The sequence below is a fragment of the Oreochromis niloticus genome, linkage group LG2, assembly GCF_001858045.2.
Source record: "Oreochromis niloticus isolate F11D_XX linkage group LG2, O_niloticus_UMD_NMBU, whole genome shotgun sequence".
Taxonomy (NCBI): Eukaryota; Metazoa; Chordata; class Actinopteri; order Cichliformes; family Cichlidae; genus Oreochromis; species Oreochromis niloticus.
The window spans coordinates 19974622-19987943 of record NC_031966.2 but is presented as its reverse complement, the minus strand read 5'-3'; the positions used below and the strand labels follow the sequence as shown (position 1 = coordinate 19987943).

At 43.5% G+C, this 13322-nt stretch overlaps 1 protein-coding gene and 2 long non-coding RNA genes across 16 annotated transcripts in view; 2 read left to right on the top strand and 1 right to left on the bottom strand.

Annotated features, from left to right (window-relative positions):
• dlg3 (discs, large homolog 3 (Drosophila)) overlaps positions 1-13322 on the bottom strand; it is an 83578-nt gene that overhangs the window by 8818 nt on the left and 61438 nt on the right. For all 14 annotated transcript variants that reach the window (XM_025911129.1, XM_025911127.1, XM_019364973.2 and 11 more), the window contains 3 exons: positions 7986-8142; positions 7308-7410; positions 280-394 (listed from right to left, as the gene is read on the bottom strand). In XM_025911129.1, the coding sequence (XP_025766914.1) occupies positions 280-394; positions 7308-7410; positions 7986-8142 (375 nt within the window). The remainder of the gene's footprint in view (positions 1-279; positions 395-7307; positions 7411-7985; positions 8143-13322) is intronic.
• On the top strand, positions 405-8377 carry LOC112848113 (uncharacterized). Its single transcript, XR_003222056.1, has 2 exons — positions 405-1644; positions 8013-8377. It is a non-coding gene; the product is annotated as an uncharacterized LOC112848113 (long non-coding RNA).
• LOC112848115 (uncharacterized) lies at positions 5825-6528 on the top strand. The gene is made up of 2 exons (XR_003222058.1): positions 5825-5994; positions 6163-6528. It is a non-coding gene; the product is annotated as an uncharacterized LOC112848115 (long non-coding RNA).

Sequence of the window (13322 nt, the reverse complement as noted above, 5' to 3'; positions counted from 1 at the left end):
ATCTTTCTTTAGATGGTGATGAATAGTGTGAACCCAGTGGCCTGAATTCAATGATATCGCGCGAAATGCTTAGCATAAAAAAATAAGATTTTAACATGTGATCTATGACATTTATATCGTGCTGCTACTCTAACAGTGTGGCCGATTTTAACAACACGTGTGTTTGGGCTTTGTCTTCCCCTGCAGACGAGCTGAGGTTTGTTATGCAATAGTGAGATCTTAGAATTGCATGTTGTGAGTACAAACATGAGTGTGTGTGTGTGGGTGTGCCGACTTTACCTGACATATAGGGAGCGCTTCTCACTAGTGCGCAGGGAGCCTGATCCTGAGCTCATGCTGCTGTTCATCATCTGCTCCCTCAGGTCGTGGATCTTGGACTCAAAGCGACTATACTCTGTGTAGCGGGAAACAAACAGAAACTGTGTCAGCGGCGGGTTCTGGAGAATAAACTTTCCCTTTGAATTTTTACGGTTAATGCGCTCAAAGTTAACTTGGTGCATTACATCTTGAATAAAAAGACCAAACAGGAGGGTTGGCCTCTGCCTTCTTGTTTCACTACAGTATAATTGGAGAGCTGTGCCTCGGTCAGTGCTGCAGTGAGCTACAGTAAAGAGAGGAAAGGTTGAGCGAATCCTTAGGCTGATTAATGACCCCAGGAACTGATGGTTTATCACAGATCTGCCTCACACATCCAGTCATCTTTCACGTCAGGTGATTAATTACAGGGATTAATTAGGTTCAACACAGGCTCTTTAGTGTGGTTAAAAAAAGCGAAGGCCTCCAACAATTTCAAATGCATGACCATTTGTCATAGGTGTGTAAATCCAGTTGCTGCTCAGGAGCACAGGGATGATGTATGAATCCACCTGGACCCGCTCATTAAGAATGCTCTCATTAGCCTGCTGTGCACAGCGAGCTCTGGGCCCGGGCTGCTGGAACGAGCAAGGCCACCGCACCATGCAGCACACAGCCAGATAAACAGAACAGCAGATGCAGCCAGAAAAACAAGTAGGCTAAGGTGCTCATGTGATCACACAAAGGATGTGCTGGAGCAGTATAAAGACAGCACTGTGAACAAGCAATTTAGTCACTTAAATGTATCCTCTACTCCACTGTTTCATGTCGCACAGCTTGCATATCCTCATAAATGTAGCTGTACACAAATGAATCAAATTATTACTGGCATGTGATGAGATGGAATATTGCTGTAACGATGACACATCTATGCCCTGATATTAATTAACCTATGAAAGAACCAGCGGAAAAGAATCTCATCCAAATTTATTCCGCATATCGAGTTGACTGGCATGCCCGTAGGGGTACCTCACAGCTTAATCATCAATAGCTGGCAACACTTCCTGTAATTTGAACAACAAGAGATCAAAGTCCATATTCTGTCAAACAAGCCTAGAAGCAGCCTTGAAAAACAAACACCTACGCCTACAAAGATGATTTAGTTAGTCCAAGCTCGCGGAAAAAATTCTGAGCAGGTGCAAAAACAAGCTTCAGGTTGCTGATCTATAACCCCCTGCCGAAACCAAAAGGATTTTCAAAGCAAACATGGATCCGGCCCAGGCCCGGTGACAGCGCTCCACCCTGATCTCTGCTCAAAGGGTTAACGATACAACAGAGTGACGCTGCAAGGTGAGGTAACCAGACACCGCCTGACTGCCTGTAACCAACAGCAACAGTGTAGCACTCCTAGAACAGGGACAGCGCACACGGAAACAGCCATTCAGACTAGTCCACTTGGCTTTCAGGCACAGGAGAGAGGAGAGAAAAGCAGCACAAGAAGCTGCAGCTTGGGGAAGGAGGGGCTGAGGGAGAAGACAAAGAGTTGCTAAATACAGAGAGACCTGCTTTACAATGCCAGCAACCTGAGAACTGAACCAGCAACCCAGGGCAAGTGCACATTTGACAAAGCTAAATGATTAGCTTGATCAAAATCCTAATAGCCAAATGATTCATTTAAGTTCAGTGAGCACCGAAGAGAAGCAGAACTACAATCAGTTTTAAGCCTCTGGAGGAAGATGGGGGGGGGGACTATAAGATAACTACAAATTGCTGCCACACCTTCTTGATGATGGTGACACCAGAATACATGAATTCTGCAGTAAATCTGTGTACACCACAACACAGTAACTAACTAACAAGGAAAAGAAAAACACTAGCTTTAATCAACTTGTGTAAAATAAACTCATTTCCGGCAATTTTGGAGTCAGGCCATATAAAACAATAAGGGAAGCTTAACCCGGTACACATTTGAAAGAGAACCTATTAGCTCCTATTTTAACCTCTAGCATAATGATTCACGAGCCTTTAGATTGGCTGCCCCTCGCTAGCAGAAGGTCTAAACAGACAGTGGGCGGGGCCTCTGTGCTCATAGCCGGAGCTGTAGGCATGAGACCATCATAACAGGTATATCTGCTTTCAGTGAAAAAAACCATGGAACCAAGAGTTTCGATGTGTTGGTCTTGACTCGTGTTTGTTAAGAGCACTGACCATTAATATCAGCATACCTTTTATATGTAAAATACGGAAAAGCATTATAGCTCCCCCTTTAAAACAAAACAAAAAAGAGCAGGCTGTGATGGTGCTGAATGAGGGTCACAAACCTTCCACAACATCACCACAGGAGAACACTACCACTGTACTGAAACCTCAGCCCTGTATTGATTGTTAGTCCTGCCTGAAATATCAAGCACGTGGAGGTAGAGTAACGCAAACCAATCTTTCATCAGCGTGCCTTGACAGTCCGGAAATCAGATGAAAATCTAATACAAATGAGAACAAGCTCAAATCTCCCATAACAACAGCATTTAAACATCTGATCACTCACAAGTAGGGATGCAAATCAAAGCAATTTATAACTGTGTGCTAGCCATGTTAACAATCAGCCCAAGAGATAGTCTACCCACATGTTTTAGGGGGAAGGGGGGTTAAAATATTAGCTTGATGTCATCGTGTCAAGGTAATTTGGGCAGTAGAAATCAACCAGGTATTTGACTAAGGCATTAAATAAACACCTGTAAACTGTAAAAGCAACTGAGTCACAAGCTAAAAAAATGATAATGTCATCACTCAAAATAGCTTCTCCTGCTGTTTCCCGGACACGTGCTATTTAACAAATGATCGACAAAGCATAAAAGAAAAAACAAGAGCTCTTTCATTTCCACTGGCTACATCATACATTACCAAAGAAACAGTCTGAGGCTTCTCTAACAGGAAATACTTTCAGAAAAACAGAAACAAGCCACAATTATCTGATAAGACTCTTCATTTAAGAACAGCTATATCTGTCCGGTTAAGAACAAGTCAGGTTATCGATTGAGACATTCAAGACCAGCCCAGCTCTTACAGGGGATCAATCCAACATAAATCATTCAGTGACATCTCTGCTCACAAGCCCATCTTCAGCCCAAAATTATACATGTTAAATCCTGGTTTCTTAAAGCGATTAATACTCATGAGGTAGCCTGTATTTTTAGGAGTGACCCACAGGAAAAAAAAAAAAAAAAAAAAAAAAAAAAAAAGAGAGACAGCTAATAGAAACTGGGACTATTCTGCACCTCTCACTCCCACTGCGTGTCCTCATTAGTCGAACAGCTTTTTTATTTTGGGGGACGGTCGCTTCGCTTTTGATCCAGTTATGCAACACAGCAGGCATGTACTTGTAATGTGAGTGTGCGTTATGTTGACAGGAATAGTCGAGCCAGTGAACGCGCACACCCCCTTCCCCGATATTACAGCGTGGAAGGTACATGTAGACCCTGCCTAAAATATTTCTACAAAAGCCCATAATGCACACTTGTGAGTTTAATGAGGGTGCTCAGAGGGTAACATTTCCTTCACGGCCCTCCTCCCACTCCTTAAATGCAAAGATTCTGGAGTAATTACACTCATTGATGTCGGGGCAGGGCAGCAGTGTGTGGATCTACACCCTTCACTTCCATCGCTTAATGTGAGTTAAAGGCCTGGCAATGCTCCAGAAAGCCACTGAGAGTTGGGGGCCCTCCCACCGCAGCTTGTGTGCCCCATTGTGGCTTCTTGTAGTTTCAGTGTTGGCCTTCGATCACAGGCCCATGGATGCTCAGGCCCCAGCACCACAGAGTATACTCCAGGCATTTTGCCTGGCACAAACTAGCTCTCACTCTCTCCACTTCCCCCCCAGATTGACTGTCCTTGTACTGCTCACTGGGGGTTCCTCCTGCTCCAAACTTAAATGAACATCATGTCTCACACACACATACACACACCCCTTTAGGATGCCAGCAGAATTACTGGCCACAGATCTCAGGTCACCAGAGGGGATGCAGGAAGTCAATCATTTGCCAGCACTTGACTCGTTCGTTTAGAGTAGTTTAAAACTGTATACAAACAGATAATTGTCTATCACTGAGTCACAAAGGGGGCACAGGACTGAAAGCATTGGTATGAAAAACAAAGCTTCTTCTCTTCTAACCACATCATTATTCAAGAACCTGCCTGAATGACCCAACATGCGAGACAACATAAACTCACAGGGAAGAAACCCAACACCGCACTTTTATCAGTTTTTGATCTCAGTCTAAGCCTTTCATAGACTTTAACCCCAATCTAACTCACAGATCCCACTCCGCCTCGGTTTCAGTGACCTTGGAGAGTTATTGGACAGTTCAGGCTGATGTTTTACTGAAAGACAACGAAATATGGAGCGAGCATGCTACGACTTATGCCCCGTCACATTCCTGTCATAGTCCAACCTGAAAACTCAGCTCGCAATATCCTCTCCATTGTTGCTGCAGTATTAAGTGCAGCGTGTTCAGGTACACCTACAGAGAATGACTGGAGCACTAAGAAATACAGCCACAATTCACAGCCAAGCTTTAATTCAGCATTAAAAGAAGGAGTGGTGCCATTTTGTTGAATCGACTGCTAATGTTGGAAATAAGGGCAACACGTGAATTCTGCTTTTGTCAGCTTGGAAAATGGATCTGTGGTCAGAAAGTCATAATGCGCAGGTGAAGTCGCAAAACTGACACACACACACCTGTTTGACCACACCTCTGTGCCTCCGCCTATAGGTTTAGGTTACATAAGAACACTAAAGTAAATGCTCAATGAAATCTCTCTTTGGGGTATTAATTACAACCTAAAGCGACTTCACCTGCCTCCAAGTAGGTTTTACATGGAGTAAAAAGTGATGAAAAGTCGTGAATGGAGTCCAGGTAATGGCAGCAGTTTACCGTAGACATACTTGTGTTAACCACAGTATGGGTGAGGCGATCACATGTTTGCCACTGTAACGAATTCATCTTAAGACTGATGTTAAAGAGAGCAGGTATAATATCGCACCAAGGCTTCCTCGTGGCTTATGAATGAAGTGCTCACACTTTACTTTGTCCTACAGGAGTCAAAGTACAGGCGAAGAGCAGCAAACTACGGGCTGTACTGGCAACCAACACAAACATGTTCTACAGTGTAACTCACTCTTTGTTCGCGTTTCACCCCCGTCGGTGTTTGCCGACACCTTCGACCTTCGTCTCACCTTCGTTGGAGAAAACTCTGGGTATTATCTCGCTGTGGCTGCCGGTAGTTTCTTCATCCAGCCATTAGGGAGTTCATGCGGCTTCTGCTCTTCTGCTGTTGTATCCGAGCCCATCCCCCATCATCGCCCGTACTGGCTGGTAGACATAAAAGTTTGCCGCTTTCCACCTCTTCACTTCGGGTGCGTTAAAGGTTTCCCCCCCTCTGGTATCGAAATGGAAGCGGAGCTAGCAACTTTCCGCTTAGTCGCCTCTTTCCATCGCTGTGCGGGTCTGTGTGTACAGACAGCCCAGAGTTTGAACAGGGAAGGACAACAGCGGTTTCGTTTGCCCGCCTTGCAGTTGGCTCAACACTTCGGGCTGCTGCCACAAGAGCCGCCCCCGACCGAATACTCGCTGAAAGCCGGCCTATCCGCTGCGCTGTCCTCGTTTGCAGCCCGATCTGAGTGCGCATGGGCCGCGGTACCAGGTAAACCCGATTGCACCATTAAATAGATATTTAATCAACATTGTTATAAAGCTGGGCTTGCGAGAGACATGTAGAAAAAGAACCAAAACACATGAAGCCGAGATATCGTGATTTTCGGTGCCTGCTGTGAGTCTCAAAACAATCGTTCCTACATTTCCCACAATGCAGTCCTCCAGTGCACACAGAAGAGGAGGGGGGGAAGTACAAGGCATGCCTGGACCACAGGAAATCGGAATGTTTGAAAAGAAATGAACATAATGGAAGAAACATTACGGCACATCTTTACGCTGCACCACAACTGAAACATTTTAAATTGAATAACTGTTTTGCAAAACAAATGTTTAGACTCCTTACTGCAACACAAGTCACAAAATTAATCCTTAAAATAAAAGTAAAACATCTCATGGTACAAAATAATTATAATTATTCATTCTTTGTGTATCACTTTGATGTTCCTACGGGAGCTGATTATCTATAATAGCACATAACAAAATATGTGAGTACATTTAAATTTTATAATCTGCAAAATAATAATTACCAAAGAGAAAGTAGCAATATTTGCATTCACATTAAAGTGGAGTAAGTGGTTGAATTAACTTCTAAAACTGGTTGTTCTCATACAGTGGAGTTGAACATTATCAGATTACAAGTACTCTAGTTTGGGGGCTGGATTAGCTCACTGGATACAGCAAGTGAGTGTTATGCTGTAAGGCTAATGCAGAGGCCATGCCCTCCACTGGTCTTTCTCCCAGCTTTCCTGTCATCTCTTCACTGTCACACATCAATACAGACTAAAACAAAAGACCCCAACATATATTCAAATCAGTACTTTAGTTCGATTGCATTACCGAGGACCACCAATCATGATATCAAGGGTTTAGGGGAGGAATATTTATACTGGATCTTGCTACAAGGTTGCAACTTTTTTCTAATTGGCTGGTGCTCTCAAACAGAAGGTTTGAACAGCAGGTTGATGGGGTTTCTGTGCTCACAGCGAGAGCTGTTTGCCCGAGATGACCTTATCAAGGATATCCTTCCTCTGAACTTTAGAGCGGTCTAAAGTTTGAGCTCTCCGGTCACAGTTAAGGATACAAATACTTGCACTTATGCTGCCTTAATTTCATTTTATTTTTTAATTAGCTATTTCACATAAATAAGCACATTGCATTTGACTTAATATAAACTCAGAGGCATCAACCAATTTCACAGGAATAGGAGCAAGATAACCTGAATGACTTATTTGATTTCAGAGTGTAAGCCCCATCTTGGTACAATGACATATTCACACATTACATGAGATTTTAGGGTCTTACCTTCAGGCCTGTATTGAGCAATGATGGTAACGGTCTGCCCAGCTCTCTTCAGTGCTGCAGCTGCCTGCTCATGTGTGGCATTCCTTAGATTCACACCATTCACCTGTTTAAAAAATAAATAAATACAACTTTAAAAAGCAAAAAGGGGACATTTGGTAAGAAAACTGGTTAGATTTTTAAGATGGCTGGAATCATGTGATCCTTGAGACCTGTACAGAAAAACAAATGTAGCAAAGAACAAAGTCTATGCTCAAAATAGATGGTTTCAAGACTTACTAATAATAAACTGAATTACTCAATAAAATTAGTAAACAAGTATGAAAATGTACAATTTTTTAACGATGTCAGCTGATGAGTCATCAGTTATCTTTTTTGACTGACTCGTTTTTTCCATACATGATGCAATATGCTGCCAGATTAAAAGCAAGCTGAAAATAAACCAGTCAAACACAGACTTCAGGGCAGAGGGCAGCTAAGCTCCCTAAGAGTCCATTTGGATTTAATGTCTTGCTCAAGGACATTTGTGGGGCAGATATTTGCTGGCTTTCTAAACACAGTCCCTCCTTAATGTTATCATCATTATTCTGACAGCAGGAGTTGGCTGAAAACCTCTCTGCCTCAGACTTGTTTTAGTTGTTGATGTGGGTAAACAGAAAGCTTGAAGCTAAAAATACTAACTGAGAGAATCCTGTCGCCCCTCCTCAGCTCCCCGCTCAGGTCAGCCGGGCCTCCAGCCAGGATGAAGGAGACGAAGATCCCTTCTCCATCCTCCCCGCCAACGATGTTGAAGCCCAGACCAGTAGAGCCCTTGTGCAGCACCACCTTCCTTGGCTCCCTGTCAAATAGAGTGGCGGTGTCAGGGTGAAGGGCGGGACAAAGACTGTATAAAAAGAGGCTAAATTTAAAAGAGACGTGGCCAAAACTGAAATAGAATTAGCATCAACAGAGAGTACAGAGACTAGTTTGTTATGTGAATGATCCCAAAATGTCAAGTGTGTCCAGTTTAGGCAGCTACATGCAGCAGGCCTGCAGATGGTTTATTGTAGGCTCACTCTGTTTATATACTTGAATCTGAGAACTTTAAATAGAACATTTAAACGATTTATGTTCAGGACACCACTCGCTGGTAGAAAACGATGATTAACCATATAATAACCATGCATAAAAACCATGCACAACACTGTTAACTCATTACAATAAAATAAGCAGCAACATGATTGGGTCCAAATGCCTGTCATCTATTGGCTACATCTTATGGAAATGTACACACGTGTCAACACTTAAACACCCACTCGTATCAATGTACAATGAGCCGCCTCCTGCTCGACAGACCTGCTGAAGCTCTGCTTTAGCTTTACCCACTATGACTCATCCTCCAGGAGGCTATTCAGACCGCCTCAGTTTTAAGATGCTAGGGAGGCCAAACCGCCGCTACGGTCCAGGCAAAAGCCCTCTGAGAACACACTTCACACAAATGCAAACACACCCGCGCACACTCTAGGAAGCCCAACAGTCGACTCTCTCTCACTCTTTCACACACACATGCTGTGCACGCACACTCACGCAGATTTTCTATACAGATGAACACATAAACACACATGCATGCACACAAAATGCAGTTTCCTTTCTCAACAGACACACTGCATGGTTCCCATTAGTGGTTTTCTCTCGCAGTACTCAGCCTGCGGTCGACAGGAACAATTCCTGCTCCATCCCTAATGGCTGCGCTCAAAGTTGCTGCTAAGACCATTTTCCCATTGATGGCAGCCGAGGCAGCATTCCAGACTTTCAGAATCATACCCATGAGCAACTGGAAAAATGCTGGAAACTCCTGAATAGTAACATAGTGCTTAAAGAAAGACTAATATGCATTTTAAATGACGTGAACTTTGCAGAGATGCTAAGAGCATCACACAAGATAGATCAATATCCATATAGTAGACTCCTTACAAGTAATGTGCGTACAAAAAAAGATTCTGGGAAAGAGAACATATGACTGTGCTGATGAGACTCATAACATTGCTACATTATGCTCCTAGTTTTATCCACAGCCTTTTAGAATTAGCTAAGTGATAATTGCCTTTGAATATGCTAAAACAACTCACTCGCCTTCACACAAGTCAAGCTTAAAATAACCTCACTTTCCATCTAAAGCCTTTCATCCCAGCTTGACAAGGCACACAGATCTCCATGGTTACCTGAGGATCCAGAACCGGTGCTTACTTCTGAAAGAGCATTTCCTAACTGTGCGTTCAGGCAGGCTCCTCACCAGCGACATGGAAGAAGAGATGTTGACCGTGAACATGTTCGCTATGCCACATTGCTCAGCTCAGCGCAGCATTACTCCCCGACCCCTCTTCCTGTCTGGCCTTCCGCCGTGAAGTGGAATACAGAATTAGAAACTCCTGGGATCTGGGCCTTGTGTTCCCTATCTCATTCTTGTGTGATGTGATGGGAAACAGCTCCTCTTCAGGCTGTGACAGTTGCTCGCTCCCTATCACTAGTAAGGCAACACATTTAACCCTAACAGTCCCAAGCAAACAAAAAAACCTCTTCCATTCTACAGGAAGAAGCAAAAAAAACAAAACAAAACACTCTTGTCTTGCACCTGGAATAATTTGGATGGACTAGAGATTGTCCATGTTTGATCCTCTTTCAAACAATCCCCTCGTTTGTGCTGTGATGCTACTGAAGGTTCGGCCCCCCTCCAGTCCAGCACACCAGCATTCCTGTCTGTCAGCCTGGCCCTCTGGACACTAGGCAGATATATTCCCAGAAGCTCCTTGCTAATTTGTCAGAGTAAACAAAAGAGGAGCTCATGGACTGACTTTCATGACTTTTAGGCCTTTGATTTGACGCCCTCATAGTCTCTGTCCAGACAGTAAAGTCCCGTGGAAGACTTTTGACAGGTGCTTTTCTTAACAGTTGCTCCTGCTGTCCTCCAAGGAGGTATGTGTGTGTGTGTGTTGCTTGTCCATAGGTTGTGAAGTGCTTGGTCAGTTACATGGAAAATGGGAGTGAATTCCTACAGTTTAAAAATGCAGGGATCAAGTCCTCCCTTTCTATCACAAGACCTGCCCCCCCTCAGCTCCCTCCCACCCCTCCGCCTTTTTCATCCACGCCAGGAATGTAAACAGGTATTGAGCGGCAAAAAACCCTCTTCTCTCTGCCCAGCGGTTTCTTTAATTCAGAAACCACCCTCCCCTCCCACCGCTATATTATCCCTCTGTGCTTCACTTTTCTGTCTGAGGCGGTTGCAGTGCAGTCCTAAAGCTCTGAATGGATATCTGGGCTGCAGGGTTCAGCAGGTCATGCTGCCCTGAACTCAGCCAAGTAATTGGCTCTGCTTGGCTGATTAATGGTGGACACTGCAGATGGATGCCATTTTCTCCACAGACAGACACTACCTATTGCAGCACTTTATCTCTCCCCATCTCCAAAACAGATTACATCAGCGTGTGTTCACAGGGACGCACCATCTTCCCTCTTCTTTTTCACTGTCTAAATTTTACCCATAGATTTTTCAGTGTCCACCCCCGTCTTCTTCGGGGTCTGCTCTTTTCTTCTAATTTGACAGGAAAATATTTATTCATTGCTAAGGTGATAGACTGTTTATTCTCCGTGCCTCTCACCGTGACTAAGAATAAAATCTGAGTAATAAATGAATAACACCTAAGTTGGGAACTCAGCTGAATCTACTGCGGTTCTTTTAATTCTAAACCCCTCATTTAACTCGCAAACCAAAGGTCATTGTGTTATCCAGATTCTTGAAAAAAACAGTCAAAGGTTGTGTTTCCATGTATGCAAGAGACACATAATGTTACTGATTAGCTCAGCTGCTTCGACAGTACTAAGGCTTCTGTATTTACACAGGCTGTGACTAAACAAAGAGGCCGAAGCAGGAGGCATTGTTGCATACAGTACGGGGAAAACATGCAAAGTAAAAGTGAGATTGCATTTCAAAATCATGCCATAAAGTTTTTGTTTTCTTATTAACTTCACACAGAAGTCCTTAAGCTGAAAAACTAAATCAAAATATTTGGTGGGACTATAGCACCAATTCTCCTAGGTACACTTGCACATACTTTTTCAATGTTCTTTCAGCAACTTTGAAAACTTTCTTGCAGTTTTGTGTATTTAGACTGTCGTAGTGCCTTCTGTCTCTTCGTGTGATCCCAGACTGACTCAATGATGTTGAGAACAGGGCTTTGTCAGGGCCACGCCATCTGTTACAGGACTCCTTGTTCTTCTTGTTGCTGAAGATGCTTTTTTTGCCCTTCTCTTATTAATATTACTCTCACTTTATGTTTGGGGTCTTTATCAAGATGCAGGATAAGTTTAGTGTTGATCAAATGCCTCTAAACATGTAAAATGCTTAAAATGTTTGCACAGTAATTTGCATCTGCAGTAAAGCCCGACAGGGCTAGTAGAGGATTGTTGCTTGTTTAGTCATCTTGTGCCCTGTCACGACTACATGCAGATGTATGTTTACACCAAACATGCATACTAAACACGGAGGTTTTATCTTTTCTTGAGTCCAATGTGGACAGAAACAAGGATTTAAAGGATCGCCTGATTACACCATATAATATAACATATCTCCAGAAAGGGGGGTAATATCAGATGGGGAAGGGGGTGTCGGGGACGTGTCTGCGATGACACCACTGAGGGGGATGTGCAGATGGGCAGAGGGCCGATATAAGCTCTGACTCATTCCTCACAACAAGTCTGCTCTACTTCTGTGGAAGCCTGTGCCTACTATAGCATGCATCTAAAATAACCCTTCGTGTTTGGAGCCAATGAGGAAGCTTTTGGGATTGGAAAGAGGTGCGTGCCCTGTGCCTAACGGAGTAGAATGACGAGAATGATGAGATCGAGTGGTTTGTCACTCATGATGTCCTCAGAGAAAATGGCTTTTGATTCTGATACCCAAATGCATGCACGGTCACCATATGTTGGCTGCTCTCACTTGCACAGTTGGCTTACAATGTGTCCGGTGTACTTGATCGATATGCACAGGTATGGCATGTGTCAGTGTCATAATTGCATGCTGCACTTTAAGCATGGCACGCGTGTGTTCGTGTGTGTCAGCACACTGTGAGCAAACATGTCAGCGTACAGTATGCATGCGTGATTGGTGCTGGCAGTACGGGTGATGAGAGGGGTAAGACCTGAGTGCATGGCCTGGTTTTCCCAGCGTGCATATGAATCATGACAGCTGCAGCACTGTCTGCTGCTACTGGTCTGCTGCCCTGTACAGGATCAGGCTCTCTGTTTACAATTACATACATAGAGAAGCAGGGAAATTTCAACGCTCCTGCCATCCACAATAGCCTTCAGTTCAACCCTTCCTTTCAAGCACCACATTTACCACAAGCATTTAGTTAGAGCAGGACTACAGTTACTCTGCTTTGCACTCACTGCAAGGCATATATGTTACACAGTATAGGTAAATTACATAAAAACAATGGTTTACACACAGACATCAGTGCAGTCATCCATGAAGTGATGGAAAATGGACAAAACTGTGGCTCTAGAAACAAATAAAAAGAAAAAAAATTTAATTAAATCAAACACCAGGAGGCCTTTTGCACATTTGTTAATGCCAAACAGAAAAACAAAACAAATGCAAGCCATAAATAATATGTATATTATGTCTTCAGCATTAAGCACTAGCCAAAGTAGCTTTGGCTGGAGATATAGGCTTAGTTTTATCAGTGCCTCCTGACAGATGGAATTGAGCAGCTTGTGGGAGCGTGAAGCCCTTTCGGCTGCACTCCTGCGGTGATGTGTTTGTGAAGAGCAGGTACGACTCCATTTTAAACTGCGGTGAACAAAGCACTCCTGTTTGAGATTCGCACATATGAGCAAATTAGCAGGAAATCAAATATTGACCGAATGGGAGTAGGCCGTTTAAAATATGAAAAGCACAAAAAAAGCGGCAACGAAAAAAAGAAGAAAAAAACGAAACAAAGGGCAATAACTAATGAGATTTTCTTTTCACTTCTTCTCTAC